Below are 26,924 nucleotides of genomic sequence, written 5' to 3'. Positions count from 1 at the left end.
CCTCTTCAAGAACCCCGGTCGAGCCGAGCTTTGAGGCCCTTCCGCCTCTGGGACTGCCTGCCCAAGCCTGGCACGGACACCAGGAGGGCATCAGGAGAGACGCAGGGTGGGAAAGCAGAAAACTGGATTCTAGTCCCAGCTAAAACCTGGTATGGCAAGTCGAGGACCTGGGCCCCCGTATACTTGTGCTAAGGTAGGTAAGAATTCACGAAGGCAGGCCAGGGGCTGCATCATTTTGCAGTGAGAATAACATTTATTGAGAATGGCTCATTAAAAACAAAATATATTTGTGTATAAAATCTCGACAATGCAAAAGATCCCTTTTGTCCCCATGTGGCTAGAGTGAACAGAGCCAACTGTCCACAGTGGCTTTGGGGACTGTGCTGGACCCCCAGCAATGTGGACAGGGGGTCATGAGCGCCATGTGATGTAGGCAGAAGTTCCTGGTGGGGCTTTTTCTCCAGCCCTATTTTCATGATTTTTCATTACACAATAAAACATGGTTTGCGTCCTGCCTCCATGACCCTCCCCAGGAAGATGGCGCTATCTCAGGGACAGGCAGTTTTTGTGTTAATCTTCCAGAAGGATGACCCCTAACTCGTGGCTTGCCCTGAGAAGCCATCCTCCAGGCGCAGGGACTGAGCGTTTTCAAACACTACACGACGGACTGCGGGGCAGTGACCATTCTTCATGGAGGCTGCTCTCCGCGGCAGCGCCCCCAGCAGGTGCACACGCCTCGCTCACACTCAGCCATCCTGACAGCTTCACTTTCTCCCACTGTTTTCCTTGATACATCTATTCTCACCACCATTATACCTGGACCCCTCCTGAGGACACCCAAACTCCACGGTTGCCACATGTGACACTCCTGGGCATGGAGCCAGAGCTGCCCGGGATCGTGGGCCACCCAGCATTAAGGCGAAGGAGATGAGACCAGTCTGGAGGCAATGCTAGTCTCACACCCAAGGTGGCTGCCCAGCTAATAGTGCCTCCCTCTCTGCCAAGGCTGCATCCGGTATTGAGGAGCCGGGTGGTCTGGCAGCCTTCATAAGCAGAGCCCACCTCTGCCCCTTGGAGCAGCCATGGTGGGGAGGGGCTGGCTGGAGGCCGGGGCCAGCTGAAAGGTGGTACGCAGTCCAGTGGTGGGGCAGCAGCTGCCACCGTATCATGCCTTGGGTAATGGAAGACCAAGACACGGGCAGAGGAGCTCTTAGGACACCCTTGCTCCTTTACCAGAGGCAGCACGTGCGGCGTGAGTGTCTCCAGCCCCTTTGGAAGTGATTCACATCCCTTTATTTGTTAGGTGCACCCTGGGTTCTAGACCCGGCTCTACCAGTCTCCTGGGCAAACTCTCCCCAGACTGGGTCGGACTTAGTCTGTGAGGTGAGGGGCTGTGACCCTCAGCGCACCAGCTGGGAGTCCTCTTCTCTTTAAAAGAGAATTTGGGCTGGCCTCTCTGACCAATTTAGAGGTGTCATTGGTTCCAAAGTACCTTCAATCTCACTACTGTCTTACTTGAGGGTGATTCTTACCCCGAAAAGTGAAAACTTAAATTTCAAAAAAGAAAAAAATGCCACCACCACCACCCACCAAAAGAAAAAAAAAAAAAAGGAGAAGAAGCAAGAAAAAAAGAAGGCAACGGCTCTAGTTCACGCTCCGTGCCGCGCTGTGTGATCCGGGACAGGCACCATCTTTCTCTGTTAAGACAGAAAAGACCCAACATTCTGTGCAAAAGGTCCTGGTGTGAACGCCAGGGTGGGTGGGAGGCCACAGGCTGCCTCTGCCACTGCTTCAGGGGCGCAGGCCCTGATGCCCCAGCACATAGCCCTGTGAGACTTGGGGCTCCCCACGCTAGGAGGACAGGCCCCACTGTCGAGACTCGGGCTAGTGTCAGGAGGCCTAAGGGGGGATCTTTGGAGCCCAGGCAGCTGTCCCTAGCCCTCTGGGTCAAAGTTTCCTGAGCATACTCACCAGGGCCCTGCCCACACCCTGTACAGCTGAAGACCTGGAGGGCTGCAGGGGCCTCAGAGTCCTTTCTGCCCGAGTTCCGGCCCTTCCCAGGAGCCAGAGGCCTTTCAACCAGCCACAAGGACTTGGGCCCGCTGGGAGGCTGTAGGGGGCAGTGGCATCCACAAAAGGGCACCGGGGGCTCTGCAGCACTTCCAAGGAGAAGGGTGAGGACAGCTTCCAGCGAGGCCAGTGTTGGCTACAGTCTCCAAACACACAGATGCTGTCCTGATGAGCAACATCTCTCAAGGGCTTGGGCCCCAGGTCTGTGGAGAGAGGGCTCAGGCCTCTCCCCCAACCTAGGATCTGGCTCATAGGCAACAAAGGTACCCCTGGGGCTGGATGTCCCCCGGGCACAGCTGCAGTCAGGCTTGGGGTCCTGCGGGAAGCTCTCCTCAGATGCTCTAGGGACACTTCAAGCAACCAGCAGGCATGCTGGGTAAGTGGCGTGATGACACTCATCGCTAGTGGATAAAGCAGGAGTGCCATGGCCTTCCAGAGCTCCCCAGTGTTCTGTCACGTGGGCTGAGGCCACAGCTCTGCATCTGCCTAGGCCAGGGCTTCCTGAGTAGGCCCGGCCCAAGGGTGGGGTCCAAGGACCTGGGCACATTGAGTTCCCATTGTCAGCTGTCCAAGAAGACAAAGAGGATGTCCTCGTCCGTGCCGTAGCTGGTTCTGGCCTCCTCGAAGTTACTGATGCTGGTGCTGCACATTCCTGCTGGGGGCAGGAAGGGAGAGCAGGGTCAGAGGTTTGGGGGAGAGCACCCCCCTCACTGGCACCCCGGGGGAACTGGGAGAGACCTGACTATGTCCCACCTACCTGGCCACTTTTCAACATACAAGTTTTCCCACCCAGGAAGTCCTTGCCTACTGCGGCCTTTATGAGCTTGTTCCTGACCCCACCCTAGTTTAGCAGATAGAGAAAGTAAGGCCCAGAGAGGGGAAGAAGCCTGCTCAAGGAAACACAAGTAAATCTGTGAGAGTCAAGGCAGCCCCTTCCCTGTCCCCAGGGCAGTGGGGAGCCCTGGATGGGTGTAGAGAAGGGGCCGCGACTGGGCAGACTTTCTGATGAGAGTGCTGGCTGCCCTGGGGAGACAGGAGTAGAGGAGGGTGAAGGAAACTGCAGTCTTTACAGCAGGAGATGGAGAGGTGGGGCCTTGGGCGGTGGCATGGGGCTGGCAGGGTGGAAGAGAGAGGTGGCTGGGCCTGGTGATAACTGGAGTGTAGAGGAGGCCAGCATGGCCCCAGGTTTGTGGCTGCTTTGCTACATAGCCAGGGGGGCGGCGCAGATGACTGGAGCCCAGGAAGAGCAGGGACTTTGAGGAGAAGGCAGCAAGGGAGGTCTTGGCCCCACCAGGTTGAGTGGGAGGGAGTCGGGAGAGCCGGGTGTATGGGACCACATGTGCAGCCGCCCGCCCACTGCCCCTGCCTTCCACTCACGGTCAGCATACGCTGGATTGTTGTAGAAGATGGAGCTAGTGGCCCGGTTGTAACCACGCAGCACGATGAAGTGGCCCTGGTAATCGGGGGTGCGGCAGAAGCAGCGGTGGCCTCGGGGGGCGAAACAGCAGTACTTGGCAGGGCTAGAGCAGAGGTCACAGTGCAGTACCCCCGAGTTCACCAATACGATGGCCACGTGGCCCTGTGCCAGGTGCGTCTGGATGTCCTGCACACTCACCGTGCTGTGGGTGGGAGGAGGGTAAGCCGGTGCTTCTGGGCCCCACTCCCCATCTCTCTAGTGGAGCTCTGGTTGGACCCTTGTTCTGCCCTGTGTCACACAGCTTGGGGACACAGCTCATCTTCCCTCCACCCTAAGCTCCTTGCAAGTGGGAACATCCTGCTTTGTTACTGTGGCCCAGACGCAGCCCAGAGCCAAACACAGGGCCAGTGGAGGAAGTTTCTGAGTGTGCCCAAGGACAAGCTAGCCCTGTCAGACACTTCGCCGGGTGGTAAAAGGCCCCCATCGAGGGCTAGTGGAGCAGCACATGGGACTCCACCTCCTAGACTAGCAAGTGAATTATTTTAGCCAAGTGCCTCCCTTGGTCCTTTACGGTAAATCATGTATGGTTTACGTTGGAGACTGTCAGTCTATTTAATTCCCCAAATCTGTGCCAAGCACAGCAGTGCCAGTGTCAAAAACCAAATGTTTCTCTGAAAAGGTTATTAGTCTTTTTTTCCTGAGGCTGCTTGTGGCAGAAGTGGATGTCCAGGAAGGGCGGGTGAGCAGTGTTTCCAGAGAAAGCCCCAGGCCAGCAGAGCCAGCCACACCACGTGGTGCATTCCCCAGAAGGGGCTGCACCACCTCTGCTGGCCCTCGTTCCTTAGCAATCTCCTAAACAGTGGTGGCCCAGCTCCAGCCCACAGCTAAGTCACGTGGCAGTTTGGTTGGTTGCCGCCGCCCGATTAAACATGTCATTTTCCTATTTGGTCTTTGAAATGAAATAACTGGCTGAATTCCCAATGGTATGTACAAGAGTGAGATTTCAGCCACAGGAAAAAGGCAGAGGCTGGGCTGGAAGGAAAGGCAGCGGGCTGCATGGGATAACTGTGTGTGGAAGTGTCAGGTCGGGATCGCGACGTGGCCGGGTTGCTGGAGGGGACAATGAGCGGCTCACCCCATTTTTCTCTTCCTTAGTTTCCTCAGCTGAGGAGTGGGGACAGCACCTGTCAAGGGCCACTAAATAAACGTTTGCTGTCTTTCCCTCCAACACGTGCTCAAGTGGCGGAAGGATGTGTGGAGACTTTCCTCGTTTTCTAAATCACCTATAGTGTGGCTACGTTATGTTAATAATGAAAACAGAAATCTGTAAAGAACAAGACCTGAGAAGAGTGGTCCAGGGGAGCCCAGCCGGCACCTGAGCCAATAGGCCTGAGCACAGTGCCCGCGGTGGGAGCCCAGGGAAGAAAGTCACTCACATCCGGGCAAGTTACTCCCAGCGTCTGCCTGAATTCTGCCCCTACATGTATATAAGAAGGGGAGACCCATGTGAGGTCACAGCAGCCCATGGGGAGATCTGGGAGCCAGGCCTCCCTAGACAGCCTGCACACGGGGCTATCCCCCGTCACCCTCCATCGCTGTGCCAGCATGTTCCTCAGGCTGTCACCCCTTCATTCGGGTTCCTGTGTTTTGTCCCATGTCACCATTCTGTGAGCAGCCAAAAGACTGGCTGGCTGGAGTCTGTCTTGCCCACCTGCCCCTCCAGCCCCTGCTGAAGATCCCATAGTTTTGTGTACGGTAGTTCCTATAGCCCCACTGGTTCCCATTTTATGGATGGAAAAACCAACGCTCAGTGGAGGAGAAAGTCAGTGTCCATGGCCACTCAGGAAACCCTAGTTCTGCCTGCCCCCCGAGGCCCTAGCCTTTCCCATACGCCATCCTCTCACATGCAAGGCTGTGGGTGAGCAGTGGTGTAAGAAAGGATGTAGGGAGGCTCACCATTTCTCCACCAGCACCTTGCAAGACTTGGCTTGTGCAAACAGCTGGTTCACCCGGGTCTCCTCTGTGTCAAAGTGCTTCCTATAGAAGGACTGAAGAGAAAAGAGCAGGCTGGAGGGACTGCCCACTCTGGCTGCCCTCGCCCCACATGGACAAAGAGCACGTTATGGAACCAGAGGTAGCGGGAGAGCGGAGGAGCCCGGCCTGCCGGAGGAGACGGCACATGCGGCATGTGGACAGAAGGCGGTCGGGCCTGAGCTGGCAGAGTGGCTTGCCAGAGTGCACGGGACCACACAGAGGCATGAAGAGGATGCTCAGGTGGGTAGGCAGCCGGGCTCAGGTCAGTTCCCTAGGGAAAGTAAGTCACCCCTGGACTTGTGCCCCAAGTAGGCATGAGAGGATTCTGAATAAATGAGCAAAGGGGCAGCTAAGCCCACCGGAACACTCAGCCAGCTCTCGGCGCAGCCAGGCGAGGTCCAAGAAACATACTTTGTTTGGTGCGGGGACCTTAGGGGCCAGAGCCCTTATGTGGGAGGCAGAAGTAATCCTGTTCTTGGGCCCTTTTCTCTGCCTTGCAGCCATGATGACCGAGCCAGATGTGAGAGCCTTCTTCTCCCACCTGGAAGGTTCAGAGAGTTCGGCTGACTGTCCCTGGCTGCTGTGCAAAAACCCTCTTGCCAAAGAGGCCAGCGGTGACTCTGCTCTGCCACGTCTCAGAGCCTGGGCTAAGATCTACCTCAGTGGCAAGCAAGACTGTCTCTAGCTGTGCAGGGAGGAAAAACGCACTGGTGGGTTGGCAAGGCTATGTTGGCGTTCTTTTTCAAAAGGAAAAAGAAGGATAATATTTGGCTTATCTTCCAGAATACCAATTATCCAGCTTAAAGCAGGCTCTTCTCGTGAGGAGGAAGAAAATGGACAAATGACAGCTGGATGATGTTAGAGTGCTCGGAGGCCTTGGGTCCTGCCTTGTGGGGAGGGACCGCAGGGAAGGGCACGAGAAGTGCCCTGAGACACTCCTCTGCACATCCTCGAGTGCTGCTGAAGGTAGGCGGCAGGGGTCTCTGGGGCGGGGTGCCAGGAGGGACCCAACGTAGTATTCAGATCCTCTGGGTAGGCTGGACCTCAAGGTCACCTGGCTGACCAGCTTCGAGCCCTATCCATAGCACATCTGCTCTACTCCCTGGTCTCTGCACACCTGTGTGCACACTCAGGTGTCCAGGCCTTGACCGTACCCTCTTCCAACATCTGGACCTGGTGAAGGTCAGACGGCGGGCCATTCACCTGGTTTTTGTAGCCCTTGTCAACGCCCAGCGTCTGGGTACAGAAGCGATGCCTCACGCCAAAGTGGCTCATCAGGTAGGCCAGGTCAATGGTCCAGATGCTCCTGGTCAGTCGCAGCTCCTGCAGGGCACCTTCAAACTCCCCATCGTCCAGCTGGCCCAGGTACCTGTGGGCAGATAGGACATGGAGGTCAGCTTACCCTCAAGGGGACGCTGGTCTGGGTCACCCTTCACCCGTGGGCCCGTCAGCCGCTGGCAAAGTTCCCACTCCCCAGAAAGCTTTGTCATTTGTCATGAAACCCTATGTCCTGCCCACACGCTGCCTGGAGCCTGGACACAACCTGAGGCCACCTGGGCACTGTGCCAGCTCTGGAGTCAAGGGCCTAGATTCTGCTTCTTGCATCACTTGCAGGCTATGTGATTTTGGACAAGTCACTACCCTCTCTGGCCTCATGAGTTTCTTCTCTAAGATGAGGTGCTTAGACCATATCAGTGATTTTGCTAAGTTTTAGTCAGAGAATTTTTTTGTTTAACCCTATCTTGCCTAGACTTCCAAGATATAAAATGGGTAAACTGCTCCAGGGCTCCAGGTGGCCACCTAGAAATTCTCCTACGAGGTGATGGATGGATCCTCTGAGCTCTGATGGTCAGGGTTCCAATGATGTTCATACAGCCTCAGCTCAGTGCTAGGCTCTCCAGTGACCTAATCTCCCAGGAGCCCGAGACCAGAAACATGGAAAGCCCTATGTCTGTCATGGAGTCACTGTGTGGGCCAGGCCTGGACATCTGGGATTTCCCTGGCCATACCCACAGCTCTCAACCATTCCCAGAGTAACACCTGTAAGGCCTGGTCTACCCATTGCTTACTTTTGCAGATGGGACTGAGCCTAGAAGGAAGCTGGGCCTCTCGCATGACCCAACCAAGGACATCCACATGGATGATGAATCCCACCCAAGTCTCTCCCTGTATCTCCCCCTAGCCAGATCATGTGGCGTGGATGGGGAGGGCCTAGGCCTGCCCACTCACCGCAGCACCATCTTGGAGCAGGCCAGGCCGCAGTCCCAGTGGTAGAGCTGCTGGATGATGGGCACAGGCAGCTGTACAAAGTCCCCTGCACGGAAACACAGGGAGGTCACAGACCCTCGGCACAGTGCCTATCACTGACACCCTCATTGGAGCCACTGTCATTGGCTCCTGTCCAGATCCTGCAGGTGCTGTTCGGGGGCTGGCCCGAAGCCTTTCGGGTCCCCTAATCCACTCTCATTACAACAGCAGTGATCCCCCCAAAGCACCAGTCAGAACAGGTAAGCCCTACACAAAATCCTCCAGTAGGTTGGTTCCCCTATCTCTTAGGACAATGCCTTAATGGCTGCTGCCCCAGCACCCTCTCCCTCTACGCCTCCCCTCATCCTCCCTCACCAGACCACTCTCTAAGCAGAACTTCTACCTGTTGTGATCCCCAGTGCCTTTGCACACCTGCTCCCTCTGCCTGAGCTCTCCTGGTCTCCCAGACACCTGAGCTAACTCGTTTTGATACGTCTCATCTCCCTAACGCTACCCCTGTCTGCCCAGCCCCCTATTCTGTGCAGTCACAGCCTCACAGGCCTCCCCCTCAGAGCCCTCTTTTTGGTGGGAGCTCTGAGGAGGCAGGGACAGGGCCGGCACATGGGAGGCGCTCAGCAGATATTCACGTCTGACTTCATGAGGCCTCTGGAGGTTTGCCTGACTCCAAAGCCTCCAGGGCCATCAAAGTGTGAAGGCCATGGTTAAAAGGAGGGCACTGTCATGTAATCTGTGTATACAGAACGCTACTTGGGCAACCTCTCAGTCTGTCCTTGCCAGGCGGTGAGGTGGAACAGAAAGGGTCCGACCTAGGCGTTCTTGCCTTGGCTCAGCCACTGGCAGGCTGTGGGCTGGGCAAACGACTTCTTGCTGGACTGAGTCTGGCCATCTCTAAAGTGCGGGACTTTGGTCTGATTTAGTCATTCAATATTTCCCAATTGCCTAGTGGGTGCTGCATGTTTACTGGTGATACAGTGGTGAGTGACAGGTCTCTGTCCCAGTGGACACCAAAAAAAAAGCAAGTGTAAGAGGAAAGCAGAGGGCTAGGCTAGGGAAAATGGCGCGGGGTGTCTTAGAGAGTCGACACTTAGGGAGCACAAGGCAGAGGGAGAAGAGCATGTGCTGAGGCCCTGAGGCAGCAGTGAGCTGGCACTGGCCCACAGGACCCTCCCACACTGGCATTCCATGGATCCAGACAAAGTTCAGAGTCTAAAGAACCAGGAGGGACTTCTCTTCAGTAGTCATCACCACTCACTGCTCATTCGTGACACCCATTCAGCACGTGAAAACCCAGCCCATGTTGTTTCCTTACCTCAGGGATCTCTGAGGCCTCTCTTGAACCCTGCCATGCCAGCCCTGGCTCCTCTCTTCATGCTCCAATCAGGGGGGCCACGCATTAGCCCTAGAGTCCATCCTGGCCTTCCAACCTGCTGGCCTTGTCTAGGCAGTCCCTTCCCTAAAGTGGATCCCAAGCTCTTACTCTTCCATGTCTAAATCCACCCCAACCTTCGAGGCCTGGCACAGATACTACCACTTCTGGGGTCTTCCCTGATTCCAGGCTGGCCGTGCCCTTTCCTTCATCTGTACTCCACCCAGCCTGAGTTCACGCTTTGCCTCACAGAGGGGACCCTTGCACAGAGCTTATTTGTGCCCTTTGAGCTGTTATACCCTCTCAGAGGTAGGGACATATGACTTCTCCTTTGCTGTTTTACACTGGTCTCTTCCCCTCATTTCCTCACACCCAAGGGCATGCAACAGCATGAAAAGACTGGACGGCATATGGGCGAGTGCAAGCCACCCGCAAGCTGAGTCACCTGAGACACACCTGACCTCTCTGTGCCTGTTTCCTCTTCTATGAAATAAATCATCACAGACACCAGCCTACAAAGTGCTGTAAACGCTCAGGGCAAGAATGTGTGTAAAGCCCTTTGCAGGTGCTGATGTGAAACCTGCCCTCCATCCAGGTGGGCACTGACCCCAGGCCTGGGTGAGGCTTTGTTCCCGCCTCCTGACCCCAGGTGCCCTCACTTAAAGGCTTAGCACATTCTCCTCCTCCCACTGCTATGGATTCAGTCCTGAGGGCTTAGTCCTGCCTGACTCCTGCCTGCCCTCTGCCCCAAATTCCACCCCCAGCTCTTTACTGTACACAGAAACCAGAAGGATCCCATCCAGAGCATCTCATTGCTCTTAGAATAAAGCTCTCACCTTTTACCATGGCCTGTAGGGCCCTGCCCAACCTGGGCTCCACCAGCCTCATCTTGGCCCTTACTCTTCACTCACACTGTTCCTGTTACCCTGGGAACCCAGCAAGCTTCATTCCACCCCTGGGCCTTTGCACATGTAGCTCTCTCTGTCTGGAACTCTTCTTTTACTTGCTGTTCTCCAAGCCGTCCCAGCTCAAAGTCTCCTCCTCTGAGAGAATTTTTCTGATTATGCCTCCAGGAGGAGGGAGCCCTGCTTCACAGCATCCTGTGTCCCTCAGAGGACTTGGCAAACTAAAAACAACTAACTAGATAGATAGATAGATAGATAGATAGATAGATAGATAAAGCTGCTCTGTCCCCCACTAGACTGTAAGCTTCTTGAGGGCAGCAAATTTGCTAATCTTGTTCACTGCTATTCCCAGTGCCTGGTGTCTGATGCTTAGCAGTAACTCAACATTTGTTGGAAGAAATGAACTTATTAAGCACCCACTGTGTGCCAGGCCCTGGGGACACTATGTGTCTAAGACCCAAACCCTGACCTCTGTATTATAAAATAAGTTCCTCCAATGGGCTGAGTAGAGGGAGAGCTCTACACGGGGTGTCGTCCCCTCGTGGTGGGGTGCTTCCTTTTTCAAAAACTGTGACCATAAACTGCCTTTTTGTTTTTCTCTCTCTACACAGGCTGTTTACTCCCCAGCCTTCACTCTTTTATATCCCTTAGTCTAGAATGCTGTCTCCCACCTCTAAATGTCCAAATGCTCTGGTCCCTTCCCTTCTCTGAGCCCCTCAACATGGAGTACTCGAGTTGGTGTCTTCTTTCCCCAGGGACAGATGGAGTATTCCTCAGTGGCAGATGGGGACAAGGTGCCATTTACCTTCTCCTAGCCCTCAGCCCAGAGCAGGCACTTAAACATGCTTTGGGATTGGAAGGTATTTTTCCCCAAAGGCCTTATCCCTTGAAATGCCGGGGGCCTATCTGCAATGCCCAGCACCCCCACCCTCAGGCTTCCAGACTACAGTCTTCTGTTCACGGCTCCCTCCTTACTTTGTGGTCTGGACTCTGGTACCAACTAGCTGGGTCATATTTCGCTGGACTTTGAGTCTGTCTGTGCTTTCCCCTATGCTCAGCTATAAAGCTATAAATGTGGCACAGGACAGCTGCTCTGAACTCTGCTGCCCCTTTTCATCTTGCCCTGATTCTTGGAACCCCTTGATCCTGAGTCTTCAAAGGGCTAAACATCCCCCACGTGGCTGTCCCCAGTCTAGGCACTAGTAAGTCAACCCATAAGGACCCAGAGATACTCCTGCGGGGGATGATAAGGATAGGCGAGGCGTTCCACGCTCAAAGCTGCTGCCGGCTGTTGATGCCAGGAGCAAAGGGGCTGTCCCATCTGAAAGCTAGAGTCTGCCTAGAGTCTGCCTGCTGGCTTCAGTTGGCAGCTGTCACCAAGGAAGGAAGGCAGCTCACTGGCCCTGGATACTTAACTCCTCTCAGCCTTAGTCAGCTCATCTATAAAAGTGAAAATAACAATGATAACCTACTTCACTGGGTCTGAGGATTAATGAGGTACTGCATGTAAACAACTTAGCAAGGCGCCTGCTCAGAGAAAGCTCCCTATTAAGGTGAGCCATTACTCCACGGAGACTCAGGAAAGGCAAGAGCCTGGTCCAAGATCACGAGTTGGAGTAGAATGTGAATCCCAGGAGAGCGTTAGACCCTACTCCTTGCTGCATACACAAATGAGACCACTCCCTGGATGTGATACCACCATCCCACTCATGCTTTAGTGTCACTGTCCCACATGCTCTTGACCTCTCCCACGAGTTGGCACCTCACTTCAGAGTTTACTAATATTAGTACTTTCTCTTTTTCATCAACCGTGTGCCTTAAGCAGAGCAGAAATCACTGCTTTCCCCCTTCCCTCACTTAAAGAAGCAAACTGAGGACCATGACACTGAATGTCAGTCAGTCTTGGTTTCCGCCCCAAAGTAACTGAGGCCACCTCCGGGCAGAAGAAACCAGAGGGTTAAGTACTATATAAGACAAAGCACTGAGTCTGGGAGGTCAGGGGAAGGGCCCTCCCGTTACCCTGTGCTCTCAGCAGTTCCTTCCTTGCGCTTCTAGGCCTCGGTTCCCCCAGGGGCCAGGATCTCCCAAGGCGGCTCCAGCGGTACTTATCGTTTCTGGAGAAGGTGGCGCCCCTGCCTCACAACTCGGGATCCTCTCACCATGACCCCTATCGGAGGTGACTGGGGTCCCAGACCTGGGAGTATCAGGAAACCCCAACTGACCAGGGCTGGGGGTTAGGGGAGCAAGGAGGCTTTGTACACCTGGCCAGGTTTCGCCCTAAGCTCTACAGTCCCGCCGGAAGCGGCGGTCGGCCCAAGGTCGCGCGGCTGGACCCTGCCCCGGGCTACGGCGTGGTCCCCCCAGATCCCCCGGGTGAGGGCTGGGCCCTCAGGAAGGCACTAACCGGGCTCGAGCTGCGGCCCCGCTGCCTCTGCCTCCGTCCTCATGACCCGGGCGGCGCGGGGCGCCCATGGCCCCGGCCTGGTGCCGGCTGCAGCTTTGGCTTCAGCTAGGGCGGGGGTGGGACCTGTATGTGTCGGGATCCTCCGCCGCCACCTCCACCGCCAGCGCAGCGGGGAGAAGTGGAGGTGGCGGCAGGGCCACTCTAAGCCCCGCCCCGGCCCTCTCAGGCCTCAGATCCCTGGACTCCACCCCTTCCTCAGCCCCTCCCCTTCCCTGGGCCTTCAAGGAGGCCCCTCCCTTTCCCTTCCCTAGACTCCTATTCGTAGAGGCTTCCCCGCCTCCTGATCGCGGCTTCTAGTGTCCCCGCCCCTTTCCCAGCCCCTGAGCAGATGTGCTGACCCTTCTCCGCCTCGGTTCCCCTGGAGCCACGCCTTTCCCCCTGAGCCCCGCCCCGAAGCCCTGGCGTTCCGCGAACATTGGCTCCCCCCGAGAGGCTCGTCTCCTAAGCAAGCTCTGCCTCTTGCCCAATTTCACTTTGTCAGCCTCAGGTCCACGGCCTGGCCCTGCTCCATGCACCACCGGGTTCCTGGAGACCTAACCCTACTTCGAATCCCTTGAGGGACGACCCTGGGCTGGCACCACCTCTACTCTATACTCAATTGTCCTATCCGTATAGTGAAATACCCTCCTTGTCAGGGCGCTCTTACCTGGCGATGCCGAGTTCCGACAGTTTAAATGTGAGGGGAGGTCCTAGTCTTCGGCTTCACCGCCTGCCACCTCCGATCTGAGGGTCCAACCCCAGATCACTGAGGTTAGGTCCAGCCAGTCCCTGATATGGAATGCTTGGAAACGAGCCCCCAACCCCTTGCCAGCCTGAGGATCGGTATTTCCGCCGGCACCTGGGCATCAGCCCTCTCTTCCGGGGCCGGAACGATTGTACTAGAGCCTACGTTTCCCAGCCGGCAGGGTGAGGAAGAAGCGGAGGCGAGACCAGGCTTACTACAAGGGAAATTTTAAGAGGGCGGGCTCTACGCGCGGCATTTTGGGAACGCAAGGTATTCTGGGAGCGCGGGACCCGCCATTCGATCGTCTCACGCCTTCGCGGTAACCTGAGTCTCCGCTGCGGCCCCGGAAAGGAAGAGGAGGCCAGAGCCGGTGAGGAGATGTTGTGGACAGCGAGGGTGGTCCAAGACACCTGGGAGGGCTTGGGGCCTAGAGAGGCTTCACCGCCGTGGAGCCCTGGGGATCTTGGAGGGAGAAGTGCAGGAAGCTGGGGCCACCCAAACATTGGCGTCACCACGCCAGTGCCTGGAAGTGAGTTCACTAGTTTTCCCCCAGAGTACATGCTGTTCACTTTCTGTACCTCTCCGGGTCATTATTTTTCGAAGTATGCAGGCAGAGTTCTGGAATAATTTCTGGCTGATTGCCTCAATCCCCTTTTCAGGCACTGGTTCCCCCATGCTTTCCACAGTTAAAGAAGTTTTATCAAAAATGTCCCTGTTTCTAAATTGATCCATTTTGTAAGTGCTGCAGCCTTTTGATTGGATCATTCCTTACCTGTAATCTTGTAGTAGTTCCCTACTGTCTTAAGCCTAAAATCCAAACTTCTAAGGCTCCTCACCAAGGGAATCTGTCTTTCCCAACCTCGTGTTCTCTTTCCTGTCTTGAACATACATGATGCGTTTCAGCCTTCAGTCCTTGCTCATTTCGGAATAAAAAAATCCACCACTTGTCTCTTTTAATTATATAAAGCCAAGCGCTTGCCCTGATTGTTTTTCCTCTAAGATAAGCATTTCTTGCTTATAGCACATTGTCAATTTTTGAACACTTTGATATTTTCTCTTTAGCCTCGTTGGTGAAGCAGAGGGTTAAAAGACATCGAATGGGTTAAATTAAATGCACAGCCTCTTCTAGATTTGTCTAGATCCTTTGGTCTATACCTGCATTGTTTAATGTTGTACATGTATATGCGTAATATTAGCCACATGTGGCTGTTAAACACTTGAAATGTGGCTAGTGAAGGACTGAATTTGTAATTTTATTTTGTTTTAATTAAGTTTAATTTAAATAGCTATATGTGAACAGTGGTGGCTGTATGGGACAGCTCAGGTTTATATCATGGGTTCTCAAACCATGGGTTGCAAATACATTGTAAGGCACGAGAAGTCCAACCCCCTTCCCCGCAAAACACGGAATTGATTGATGGTTATTTGATGAAGATAAAAGGGACATGGTAGCAGAGAGGGGGCTGGGAGGTACTTTTCATTCCCATTAGATTTCTCTCTATCCAGGCCCCTATTTCCTCCCACAGCTACATGTATTAGTCAGATAGGTACCTCACGCTAGGAGTTAAGCTCCTTTTTTTTTTCCTGTAGAAAATGCAGTTTTGACATTTTTCCAAAGTATTCTGGAGTGTCTGGTTTTAAGGTAGGCCCGGTATGTTTGCAGCATGCCTTCTCAGGCTCTGAAAGATGAACTAACTGTTGTCTCTCTCACTGTAGAACTCTCTTCCTTCCAAGATGTCTATTGGTGTGCCGATTAAAGTCCTACATGAGGCCGAGGGTCACATTGTGACATGTGAGACAAACACCGGTGAGGTGTATCGTGGGAAGCTTATTGAGGCAGAGGACAACATGAACTGCCAGGTATGCATATGAGACTGAGGGAAGCTCATGCCTTTGTTCTGGAAAGCAGAAAGATGGATATTGGAGGTCTTTTGAAGTTCTTATTAAACAGTTATTTATCGAGTGCCTGATATGTACCAGGGACTAGTATAGGATAGGTATGGGGATACGAGCATGAATAAAAGCCCATTCAGAAGTTTGGAATATTTAACTTTGTCTTTTTTTTTTTTTTTTCATTCCATAACTGTTTTCTCCTGTATTTGGGAGACCTGTTTAAGAGACTTGACAGTATTCCTTCTGTTGGGATTTTCCATTTGCCTCCACATGTTTACATAATGCTTTGCAGTTAGCAGAATCTTTCACTCACATACTTTGTTTATTTGCCAATTTTCTTGGGGAGGGGGTTATCTGATTATAGCAACTGCCTTTTGAGGTGGGTTTGGTGAGAGTTTTGTCATCTATAAAATAGGTAGAATAAGATTAAAGGACTGATTAACTGAATGTCACCTTGCTAACAGTAAATGGTGGAGCAACTTCCTGATATGGCGCTTTTCCCATGGCACTACTTTCCCTTTTGCCAATAATCACGTGAATTTATATAACATTATAAAATGTATCAGCACACTTCTTCTTTAAACCATTGGTTCTTTAAAGCATTGGCTTTGGAATCAGATGTTAGTTTGAATCCTAATTGTATAATCTTAGGCATCTTAATCACTTCAGTTTCCTTGTCTGTAAAATGAGGATGATATTATTTTGGGTCCTCTGTGGTGTAGATGCCAAGACTGAAGAATTTAGTATTGGGCAGAAATGGCTAGGCTCTAGTACCTCCGCTGTGGTCAGTCATTGCCTGGAACCCTGGGGAGAGAGTAGCCTCAGAGTGAATGCTGTAATGGATCTCAAAAGTAGCAGCTGGTGGCTGTCAGCTCCTTGCATACCTCTCAGCCTGCTGTCCCTTGCAGGGAGAACTCAGAGCACTCTAAAGACTGCCACAGGGATAACACCTACATTCAGGGTGTCATAAAGATCAGGTATGTGTGAGCAGCAGCTAGCTCAGCACCTTGCACATTATAAATGCAACATATGGTACCTGTTAATATTTCCGAGGTGAGGAAACTGAAGGTCAAAAAATGACTTACCCAGGGTCACTCTGTGGATCAGGTGTCCTAACTATCCATTGTTTACCACGGTCATTCATTTGTTTATGATTTCTCTGTAGTTTTGAGCACCATTTTCATGCCAAGTTGACCAGCTGGGGCAGTTCCCAGGCATTCAGGGAGATAGGTGTCTAGTGACCACAGGTTTTTCTCAGTGTTGATGCTGTAAAGATGGGTGGTGTGGGCTCTCTAAGGGTCTTGTGATGCCTGGCCTCCTTTGCCTTTGTGGGGTACCCCTGTTAGAGATTCTGTTCTCTGGCTTAAGGCATTTTCATCTGTTTTGAACTTTAGTTTGGTGAGTAGAGTGAAAGACTGGGGTTTGGGGATTTAAACAGCTTACTAGGCTTCAAGACTTCAGATTGTTCATCTGTATGTAATGTGAAGATGACTGACCAGATAATATCGGTGTTCTCTCAGATGCAACCAGTGTGTGGGGTAAAGCACACAGACCAGACCCTAGTGATAGATGGAACTGGAATCAGGTTGTAGCCTGCCACCTGGTGTGACTTGGAGCAAGCTTTGGGCTTGCTTCACCCTCTCTTTCCTCCTTTCTAAATTGAGTATGAAACTAACACCTCAGCCTTGGGGCTGTAGTGCAGAATAAATAAGTGAATGCTTGTCATATGGTGGGAGCCAGCCACCTACCTGCTGCCTGTATTAATCTGCGAGGGCTGCCACAACAAAGTTCCATGTTGAGTGACTTAAATAACAGATATTTATTCTCTCCAGGTTTTGGAGCCTAGGAGGCTGAGCTCAAGGTGTCTTGGAGTTGGTTCTACTGAGAGCCAAGAAGGAAAGCTTATAGGTGGCCAGCTTCTTCCTATGTCTTCACATGGTCTTCACTTTGTGCGTGTCTATATGCTAATCTCAGAAGGACACAAGTCATATTGGATTAGGGCCCAGTTACCTCTGTAAAGATTCAGTTTCTAAATACAGTCACATTCTGAGGTACTGGTACGGGGGGAGGGGGTAAGTTAAGAATTCAACCTAAGTCTGTGGCCATGCTACCCTGAACATGCCCAATCCCGTCTGATCTTGGAAGCTAAGCAGGGTCTGGCCTGGTTAGTACTTGGGTGGGAGATCACCTAGGAAGACCAGGTGCTGTAGGCATAAAAAAAAAAAAAAAGACTTCAACCTAAGAATTTGAGAGTGGGGCATAGTTCATCCCATAACACTTGCCCATGCCAAGGTGTAAGTCTTCGCTGGGTCTACCTAAACTTGGCACATTGAATAAAACCCAGCAGGCTGTGGCAGAGCTGAACCTAGCAGCAGTGAACAGTGTGGTTTACTCACCATCCCAGGAATGGGGAGGCCAATGGCTCACAGTGCCCACTGCTCTCCTTCCTTCCTGGCCCCAGTTAGTAGCTTTGGGAATGAGAGCATCCTCCTAGCACTTACTCTGCTTGTTCTGTGCTAGATGACAGCTGGAGTTTAGTTTTTGCTATTTGATGTTGGGTTTTAATAACATTTTCTAATACAAAAGTGGGATGGGTCACCCCACAAAGATTAGGAAAACAAATGAGAGACCACAGTTGTCATGGACTTTTCCCCCTAGAGGTGTGTGTGTGTGTGTGTGTGTGTGTGTGTGTGTGTGTGTGTGTATTTAGTATTTTATTTTTGCTCTATCTTTCAAAAAGAGCTTAAAGTAGGTTATAAAAAATGTATAGGTAGGATCAAAGTAGGCAGGTCAAGGTGCAGGTAAGCTGGGGTAGATAGCAAAATGAAGCCAGGCATTCAGTACCCAGAAATGTAAACTTGAATCCCTGTACATTTAATAAAGGTACATTCAATTTTAAGCTTAGAGCATTCAGTTCTAAGCTTCCTGGAGGCCAAGCAAAGGGAAATCATCAATTCTGAGGTGAAAGTGTCCTTAAGATAAAATACCAGTTGTACAGTTTTCCCAGGCACTCAGATATGGGAGACATTTTTTCCTGAGCCCTAATGGAGCTATATAGCCTTATTAGATAATGTGCTCAACATCCCCGTACAAAATATTCCTTTTTCGCTTCCTTGGGGATTTTTACTGTAGCTCCCTATAGCCTTTTTTTGGCATTTGAAAATGTAATGTATGCATACATTAAACCTAGGATGAGGTTCTTGACGCGGTGCTCATTGGATCAGAGGGTGTAGGTGCTTTTGTGCATCTGAGGTTTGGCTAGGAAGGCAGAGAGCCTTGCTCTCCCATTCCCCGCACCCCACAGCTACAAAGTGACCAGTGCTATGGTATGTGGTGTCAACTATAGATGACAGTGCCCCACACATGCTGCTCTGAGCATCTCCTGGAGGCCTTGTGTGCTTGGGGTAAGCAAGACCTGTATGGCTCTCCACGTAGGCCTCTTTAGTTGATTTTTGTTTGTAGCAGAGATGGGACCTGATGGAGTATATCCCATCTCTTGCCCAGCTTGAGTGTGGATGACAGAACCAGAGACTTCCAAATGGGGAAGTTTCTGTTCGTGGTTATGTGTATGCACCATGGGCTTGAAGCATCCTGTGTTTATTAAAAGTCAAGGAGGGAACCAAGGGATTCTTCAAAATCAGGAAAAAAAAATTTTTTAAGAAAGAATTCTTGTCAAATACTTGGTAAAATATTAAAAATCATAAAGGGAGCTTTAAGGTGAGGAATAATAAGTAGAAATAAGCCACATAATTTTAATTTTCTAGACTATATGTAACTTTGGGGAAAATTTGGTTGTGAATTTTATTAGGTGTCCAGTGTGAGGGGTTCCCAAAAGTTCTTAGGAGAGTCTTAATGACTGCTACAAGTGCTGTCTTAGCCCTCCTGTAGTCAGTTAGAAAACAGTAAGAATGTTAAAACTTGCAAATTGGGAAAAGAAAATTATGCTACCAAGGGTTCCTTGCTACTCTGCCAGAAATGTAAATCGTTACACCCTTTCTGGAAACACATTTAACCTATGTCAGTGTAGAACAGTTCATGCCCTTTGATGCCATAGTTGTTCCTCTAGAAACATCCAAAATTGTGGGCCCAGGTTTATATGTGAGGATAGCCATTGCAGTCCTGTTTTTAATAATGAAAACAACTAACATTTCTAATGAGTTAAGTAAATTGTGATAAACAAATAGGGTATATTGCAAAGAATATTATTTATCCAATAAAATAGCCTTGGAGAGTATTTAATATCATGGGAAAATGCTGTTGACATAGTGCGGGGAAATTTTTTAAACTCCACAATATGTTCCCAGTTTTATAAAAATAAATCCAAAGTGAGTAGTTACCTTTTAGTGGAAATTATATGTGATTAAAAGTATTTAAAATTTTTTTTCTCATTTTGAAAATGACAAGCATCGGTTAAGTTTATGACCATAAAACACAGTAAATATTATTTGTAAAGAAGAGGGTAATTCCTAGAAGTCTTATCTATATATTTTTTCCCCCAACTATTTGATAGTGGATAACATTCATCATACTCTTTTATTGCATAATACTTTTGTGTATATTTCTTAATAACGTTATATTTTCCTGTTGTGTCCACAGTATAGTTTAGTTATTAAATCAGAAACTTCATTGTTGAATCAGTACTTTAGCCTGCAGTCCATATTCCAATTTCTACAAGTGTCCCAATAATGTTCAAGACGACGTTTTCGTATCTGCAGCACTTCGCTTAGTTGTCAGCTCACTTTATGCTTCTTTAGTCTTGGTTCTTCCACTTTTGCTTTTCGCACCACTGATGTTTTTGAAAAATAGAGCCAGTTATTTTTTTTAGAATGTCCCTTGATTGGGGTTTCTCTGGTGTTTCCACGTGATTAGATTTGGGTTATGCTTTTGATTGTGACTATGTAAGTGATTTTATTTCTTCATGGTGTCGCACCCAAAGGCTCAAAAACGCCTTTTCCCCTCATTGATTTTGTTAACCTTGATTATTTGGTTAAGGTGTCATGTGGTGTTTTCACCATATATTTTTTTGCTTTTTGTAACTAAAGAGAATTTTGTGGGGAGATTTTTTTAAGTAAATATCTTGTGAGTATACTATTTCTCATTAGCGTGCAGACATGTGCACACATACACACTCCTACCTCATTTAGCATCCAGGGAAGATTCTTTTTTGAATCTTTTTACTATGATGATAGCAAAGAATGATTGAAAAACAAAAACAAAACTCCATCATTCTTTCTGTATTTATTAGGTCTGTATGGAGGAGACTTTCTTTATTCTCCATTTATTCATTTATTATCACTGCGGGCTTTGCATTTCTATTTTATTAAATAGGTTATGTCTGTTACTATCATTATTGTGATGTTCACATTATCACTATTTGACCAATAAGAGGCCCCTCAAGCTGATTCCTATATCTTTTGGTATGTCCTGGTCATTTTAGGGGAGCACAGCCTTACCTTCTGGCACAAGGTGTTTGTGTCAGGCCCATCTTTTGCCTTCCCTAACCCAGCTCTGGAATCAGCCATTTAAATCTTCAAGGAGCCTTGGGGTTTTTTTAGATTGGGAATAGAATTTAAAAACCAAGATTGGGGCACTGTTAAATATTTTAAGTCTTAGTTTAACTTGTCAAGCTAGGACCTTTCTCCAAAAGGCTATGTGCTTAATAGTACCAGAAGCTTCCATTCACTGCATGCTTATTCTGTGCCAGGCACTCTGCTAGTTTTACATACAGTAGATCCTGAGGTCATCACAAGGACCTCTCTGAGGACATGCTTCCAGATGCCCAGGTGGCCGGACATGGAAGTAGCGGATCTAAACCCAAGTCTGTGATCTTAACTATAGTCTCTAAAGGTGAGGCATAGAGTAAACTTATTAGATCCTGTTGCCTCTGAATATTTCAAACCCTCAACTGTGACTGTCAGATTTTAGGCAGGAAAATGAGTAGAAAGGAGGCTCTACTATCAGTGGTAGGGCAGAGAGCCTGCTGTATGCCCCACAACAGGAATGCTGTGATTGATGACCCCGAGGCACCTTAACATTGCTTTACAGCCCTGGAGCTATTGCTCTCTTAGCCCCAGGTATGAGGAAATTCCTATATAGTAGGACCCTCTTATCCAAGGGGATACGTTACAAGACCCCCTAGTGGGTGCTTGTAACCAAGAATAGTATCAAACCCTGTGTGTACTATGTTTTTTATAAATTAGGCACAGTGAAAGATTAACAACAATAATAAAATAGAACAATTATATCTAATAAAAATTAAATGAATGGTTTTGGGGACATTATTAAGTAAAATAAGGGTTACTTGAATACCGAAACAGGTTAATCTGGTAACCGAGATGACTACTAAGTGGCTAACGGGCAAGTAGTTTATACAGTGTGGGGAGGATGAACAAAGGGACGGTTCATGTCCTGGGTGGGATGAAGCGGACTGTCATGAGATGTCATCACACCACTCAGAATGGCGTGCAAATGAAAACTTATGAATTCTTTATTTCCGGAATTTTCCTTTTAATATTTTCAGACTGTGGGTAACCGTGTGGGTAACTGTTTTATTGTGGTTATTTGAGTGAGTTGAGTAAACCGGGTATTTCTGCCTGACTTTCATTAAAACCTAGTTCACTCAAAAGACTGCCTTTGGCTTACGGGAACCCAGCTCAGAGTTATTAACAAGCCGTGTGGGTAGATGGGCATTGGGACTGTGGGGCTTTGTACACAGCAGTCATTTCTCAGACGGTACGGCAGGGAGAACATGAGAGTGATAGCCAACCTGGTTCTTAGGTTTGGAATATGAGTCAGATGATACTGGACTCTTTCCTGCTTCAGCCAGGACTCGTGCCATTTGTGAAAACACTTAGTTTACATCTTGTTGATCTTGCATAACAACCTCTGTCAGGGATTCTCAAAGCGGATTGGGGAGTTTATGACAGGAAGGAATGAGATGTACTAAAATGTCCTGGAGAAGTGACTTGGCATCAGCACAGACTCTAAAGTAGGCATTTTGACTATCATTCTGATTCACCATTTAATGAGGTCCTATTATGTACTAAGCAATAGGACAACATTTAGATGTATTTGTCCCATATAATTTGTTTAATAATTTTAGGAAGTATGTGGTAGTCCAGTGTATGGATAAGAGTGTGAGTTTCGTCAGGTGGATCTGGGTTCAAACCCCAGCCAGGCCATACAGGACAGTGTGACCTTGGGCAGGAGAATGGAGTGAGTAAGGGTGTGGCTTCTGAGGGCCTGTGCTGCTTCATCTCTAGCTGGGATGGTGATAGTATCTATCTCAGTGGATTGTGTGACATAAAATGAGTTGCTGTGTGAAATCACCTGGGACACTAGCTAATGTTCAGCAAACATTGACTTTGTTATGTTGTGTTTTTCTTCACTTTGTAAGTTAGGGAACTGAGGCTCAGGGGAGCCCAGAACTTTAGCCAGGGTTATGCTCCTGACTGATGGCAGGGCTGGGCTTCAGGTATGTTCCCAGGCCTGTTTGGGTCCCTGTGGAGTCACCGGTGTGTCAGTGTCTGTTATTGTGAGCCTGACTTAGTGTGGGTCAGACCCACGTTTTTCTCTCGATGGTATAACCATATCTAGTGTTCATTTGTGGCCGCAGAAGTTCTACGAGGCAAGAACAGGATGGCAAGGATTTAGAAACAATGTGAAAATTTGCTAAGAAATGGGGTGTTGGGGCTGGAGAAGGGTAGTTTGAGCCCTGTCACCCCTGAGGGACCAGTAGGTTGAAGCTCTCGAAACTGTTTGAACTCACATAATGGTTGGGGTGGCCCTAGAGTGTTGTTAGTTTTTTCATATTCTGGGTGTTCAAGCAGAGGCTGTCAGTCAGCACGTGAAGAAAGGAGAGAGTGAGTATAATAAGATGGAAACAAGCCAGTCCGGGCAAACAGCACACCTGTCTGCAACGTGGGCCTGACCCATTCCGAATAAATTGTAATTCTCTTCCCTCCAGAAGACTCATAGAATAAGCCACTTTTTCTGGTAAATGTGATACCCAGCTGTGGAAATCGGCACTGGCAGGTTTGTGTCACCTTCCCACACCAAGCCAGTCTGCTCGACTGCTCAGCTCCCCACCTCAGTTTCACAATTTATCCATATTGGCATATTCATCTCTCCAAAGTGCTGCCTTAACCCCATCCTCCCTGCCTCTGTCCACGAACTTGCGTGACCTCCCTCCCCCGGTTTTCTGTAAGGTGACAACTCTTTCCTCCATCCCAATCCACTGCTCTAGTCCTTGCATCCTGTAGGTTCCTGCCTGAGTGTCCTGTCTCTCTGCGCTAGCTCTTGTCTCACACTGCTCCAATATTCCAGGTCCTTCATACAGGCACTGCCACCTCCACTTCTCAGTCCCTAGTCACCTAAGCCAGAGGGGCTCTTCTAGGGTACACTCTGGGAGAATAGGAACCATATCTGGTGCATGCTCATGACCTTCATTGTACCTTTGCAGTCTTTGTGCTGGGCAGATGCAGGAGAGGACACAGTTTGGATAGGCAGTTCAAAGCTGTTTTAATTAGGGTTTATCACTGCTGAGAGAGCCTCACATGTTGGCAGGGGAAGCAGTATAGCAGTGAGAGCTCTGGAGCCATGCTGGCTTGACTCAAATCTGGAGTCCCTCCATTCTGGCTGTTTGACTTTGGACAAGGTCTTTTTTTTTTTTTTTTTTTTTTTTTTTAATCTATCTGTCTGTCTGTTTATTTTAGGCAAGGCGGCTTTCCCATTTTTAAGGATAAAACAGTCTATGGCCATGCCACCCTGAACAAATCCAATCCCGTCTGATCCCAGAAGTTAAGCAAGATCAGGCCTGGTTAGTACTTAGATGGCAAACCACCTAGGAAGACCAGGTGCTGTAGACATACAAAAATAATAATAAAAATAAATTTTTAAAAAAGGGAAATCTCCTACCACCCTAGGGGGTGCAGTGAGGACCATATATGTACAGTGCTTGGCATAGTCCCTGGCGCCCATAGTAGGTACTTGCATTCCTCTGGCTTTGCCTGGTGGCTCTTTTATTTCCCGACATTAGTTTCTGCATTTCTGGACTTCCTTCCCAGCAGCCAAGGCCCTTTCTGTGCCCCTGTTCTCCATTAACCCTTTTGGCCCTTACTGATGAGCTGGTGGTGATTCCCTTCCAGATGTCCAACATCACTGTCACATACAGAGACGGCCGAGTGGCACAGCTGGAGCAGGTATACATCCGTGGCAGCAAGATCCGCTTTTTGATTTTGCCTGACATGCTGAAAAATGCACCCATGTTGAAGAGCATGAAAAATAAAAACCAAGGCTCAGGGGCTGGTCGGGGGAAAGCTGCTATTCTGAAAGCCCAAGGTAGGTGTTTCTCGTGTATTGGTTTTAACATATGGGGCTGTTGTATATCTTTTAGAAAAGGGCCCTATTATTGCCTAGGGATGGGGTGGACCTGACCTCGGTCATTTCTACACCTACTGCCACCCCTTTTCCCTGGAGCCTCAGGGCTCCCTTCTGTGAGAGGCTGAGGGCCTTGTCCTGCTGTCTCTTGCCTCACTACATTGCATTTATAAGGCTTCTGTAAAATCCACAGTAGCTCCTTAGAAGAAAAGACAGGGACTCCTGTCTTAAACTTAAAAGTAGGTAAATTTCATCTCTGAGAGGATGTCCAAAAGGCCTGGGGAAACTTGCTCTTGTCTAGCTTGCTGAGCAGGGCGCCACCGTGTGGATTAGCTTGACTTCTAACGCAGTGGAGCAGTAGTTCCCACAGAGCCTGGGATATGTGTTGACACTCACCATAAACGGGGAAATGCCAATGGTGGGGATCCATTTTCAGACAAGAAGTGAGCAGTTTTAGGCCATCTTTACCCATTAAAGTGGCCAGACTCTATCTCAAAAGCTTCCTATATTTAAAAATAAATCTTTCCATTAGTATATTCTAAAAGTGAGATTAGCTTTTTCCCAATGACTTAGTTTGAGCTTTCTTCTGCATTAGCCTAATCAGAGATTTTATTTGGGCCCACGGAAAGTTCTGTCATATTGATTAGCTCAGAAAGCAACTGTAGTCGTTAAAATCTCTCTTAACATTGGTTTAAAACAAATAAGACGGCGCAGGAAAATCACTGGATTGTCTATCAGAATTTTCGCTGCTATACATATTTTTTTATATGTGAGGTAGCCTTTGAGTTTATAGATGCAATAGAGTAATCCTTTAAAATACCTTCCCATCGACATGGTTCCATATTGTAGAGGTTAGCATGTCTACTTTACATGCAGAAGGTCCTGGGTTTGTGCCCCAGTGGAGCCACAGTCCATGGTCTATGGTCATGCCACCCTGAACAAGCCTGATGTCTGATCTTGGAAGCTAAGCAGAGTCAGGCCTGGTTAGTACTCGGATGGGAGACCACCTAGGAACATCAGGCACTGTAGGCATAAATAATAATAAATAAATTTGAGAATTAAAATAATAATAAAATGCCTTCCAAAAAAACTGATCAGCGAATCTCCTTTCCCTTCCTAGACAAGAGGGAATTGTGGGGATGTGGAACCAGAAGCTCTGGACCTTTTGTCCTAGAGAAGGAATGATTTCAGAAATGCCAGCTTTCTTGATGGAATTGCTACTCTCTGCTTTCTCGGGACAGAGAGATTGTTTCTGTCACTGTAACTATGCAGTCTTCTCTAGCAAAAGGTGAAATTCAGTGGCTGTGCATTAGAAGGCACATGGCAGTGAGTTTGCCCAGGCTCAGTGGCTTCTGCCTGAGCCATCTGTGCCTCTCCCAGCTCCTTGCTCTGGTCCCATCAGCATGTGGCTGGGTTCTCTGGTGACGTCCCTCCTTCGGGGCAGCTCCCGACTGTGTAAGAGGAGAGAGAGTGAGGCTCCGGTTAGTAACTATCAGAATATTTTCCCCTGTTCTTCAAAACCCCTGGTCCCCTCCTAGATCCCATGGGTTAGAGAGAACAGCAATTTTGTCATACTGTTTGTATGAAGAATGGGTTTGCTTTTTGTGTTAGTTTTTTGTTTTGCTGTTATATAACATTTCATACATGCAGAATCACTCAAAAAGTAATAAAGTACCTCACCCAGATTGAACAGATGTTAACATTTACTGTATTTGTTTCAGAATTTTAAGTGTGAATTAAATGCATCTGTCATGTTTTATTAGCTTGCCCTAGGCCAGCTCTGGGAATTTCTCTTTTCTCTGGTTCTCAGACTTGCACCCCAAACCACCTTCGCTCTTCGGCGCCCTGCTTAGAAGCCTCATGTAGAAAGTGGTGCTGGCTGGAAGGCAGGAGTCTGGTGTCCGCTCCAGCTCTGACAGCAGCCACCAGTCCTTCCCCCTCTCCGGGACTCCATTTTCCCCTGTGAAACGCGTTAGAGTTGGGCCCTTTCCCATGCTGATGTCCCAAGGCTTCAGGTTCTGTGGCATGAGTCCTCACTGACCACACTAACCTGGCCTTGTCCTTTCTCTTCCCCACCTTCCAGTGGCCGCGAGAGGAAGAGGACGTGGAATGGGACGCGGAAACATCTTCCAGAAGCGAAGATAAATTTATCTGTTGAACAGAACTTTACCCTTATTTTTTTCTTTTAGGTTACCTGTGGTCAGCTGGGTTTGTTCTTATGTATATCTCCTAGGTTTTCTGTTGGCATCTTTCTCTTTAGATCAGGAGAAATGTTAAACTAAATAAATAAGGTGGTTGTGTTGCTTTTCTTTTTGAGAAAATCAGAGTAATATGTTCATTTTGGAGTTTGGTGTTGTTTGCTTTGACAGCAGGTTAAATTTTGACACCCTAGGAAAATGCCAGTA

General features: G+C 49.3%; 2 protein-coding genes and 1 pseudogene across 7 annotated transcripts; 2 read left to right on the top strand and 1 right to left on the bottom strand.

Annotated features, from left to right (window-relative positions):
* Positions 1–230: 230 nt before the first annotated feature.
* On the bottom strand, positions 231–13,362 carry GUCD1 (guanylyl cyclase domain containing 1). 6 transcript variants are annotated; one of them, XM_016126142.2, is made up of 7 exons: positions 12,465–12,654; positions 9,099–9,242; positions 7,751–7,835; positions 6,725–6,890; positions 5,444–5,535; positions 3,448–3,689; positions 231–2,722 (listed from the first exon to the last, which is right to left on the bottom strand). In XM_016126142.2, the coding sequence occupies exons 3-7, from the start codon at positions 7,759–7,761 to the stop codon at positions 2,631–2,633; spliced, it is 603 nt and encodes a 200-aa protein (XP_015981628.2). In that variant the 5' UTR covers positions 7,762–7,835; positions 9,099–9,242; positions 12,465–12,654; the 3' UTR covers positions 231–2,630. The 6 variants fall into 6 exon arrangements, with proteins under 6 accessions (XP_015981628.2, XP_015981627.2, XP_015981625.2 ...); XM_016126141.2 differs by lacking the exons at positions 9,099–9,242; positions 12,465–12,654 and adding an exon at positions 13,171–13,362; XM_016126139.2 differs by lacking the exon at positions 9,099–9,242 and having other exon boundaries at positions 12,465–12,658.
* A 125-nt stretch (positions 13,363–13,487) lies between these two features.
* Positions 13,488–26,840, top strand: SNRPD3 (small nuclear ribonucleoprotein D3 polypeptide). Its single transcript, XM_016126144.2, has 4 exons — positions 13,488–13,618; positions 14,965–15,108; positions 24,288–24,480; positions 26,603–26,840. The coding sequence occupies exons 2-4, from the start codon at positions 14,983–14,985 to the stop codon at positions 26,662–26,664; spliced, it is 381 nt and encodes a 126-aa protein (XP_015981630.1). The 5' UTR covers positions 13,488–13,618; positions 14,965–14,982; the 3' UTR covers positions 26,665–26,840.
* On the top strand, positions 17,236–17,354 carry LOC118603033 (annotated as a pseudogene).
* Positions 26,841–26,924: the final 84 nt, after the last annotated feature.

The sequence above is a fragment of the Rousettus aegyptiacus genome, unplaced genomic scaffold (genome assembly GCF_014176215.1).
Source record: "Rousettus aegyptiacus isolate mRouAeg1 unplaced genomic scaffold, mRouAeg1.p scaffold_m13_p_5, whole genome shotgun sequence".
NCBI classification, from domain to species: Eukaryota; Metazoa; Chordata; class Mammalia; order Chiroptera; family Pteropodidae; genus Rousettus; species Rousettus aegyptiacus.
Note: the sequence above shows the minus strand (reverse complement) of the source record. Positions and strands in the feature narration are given on the sequence as shown.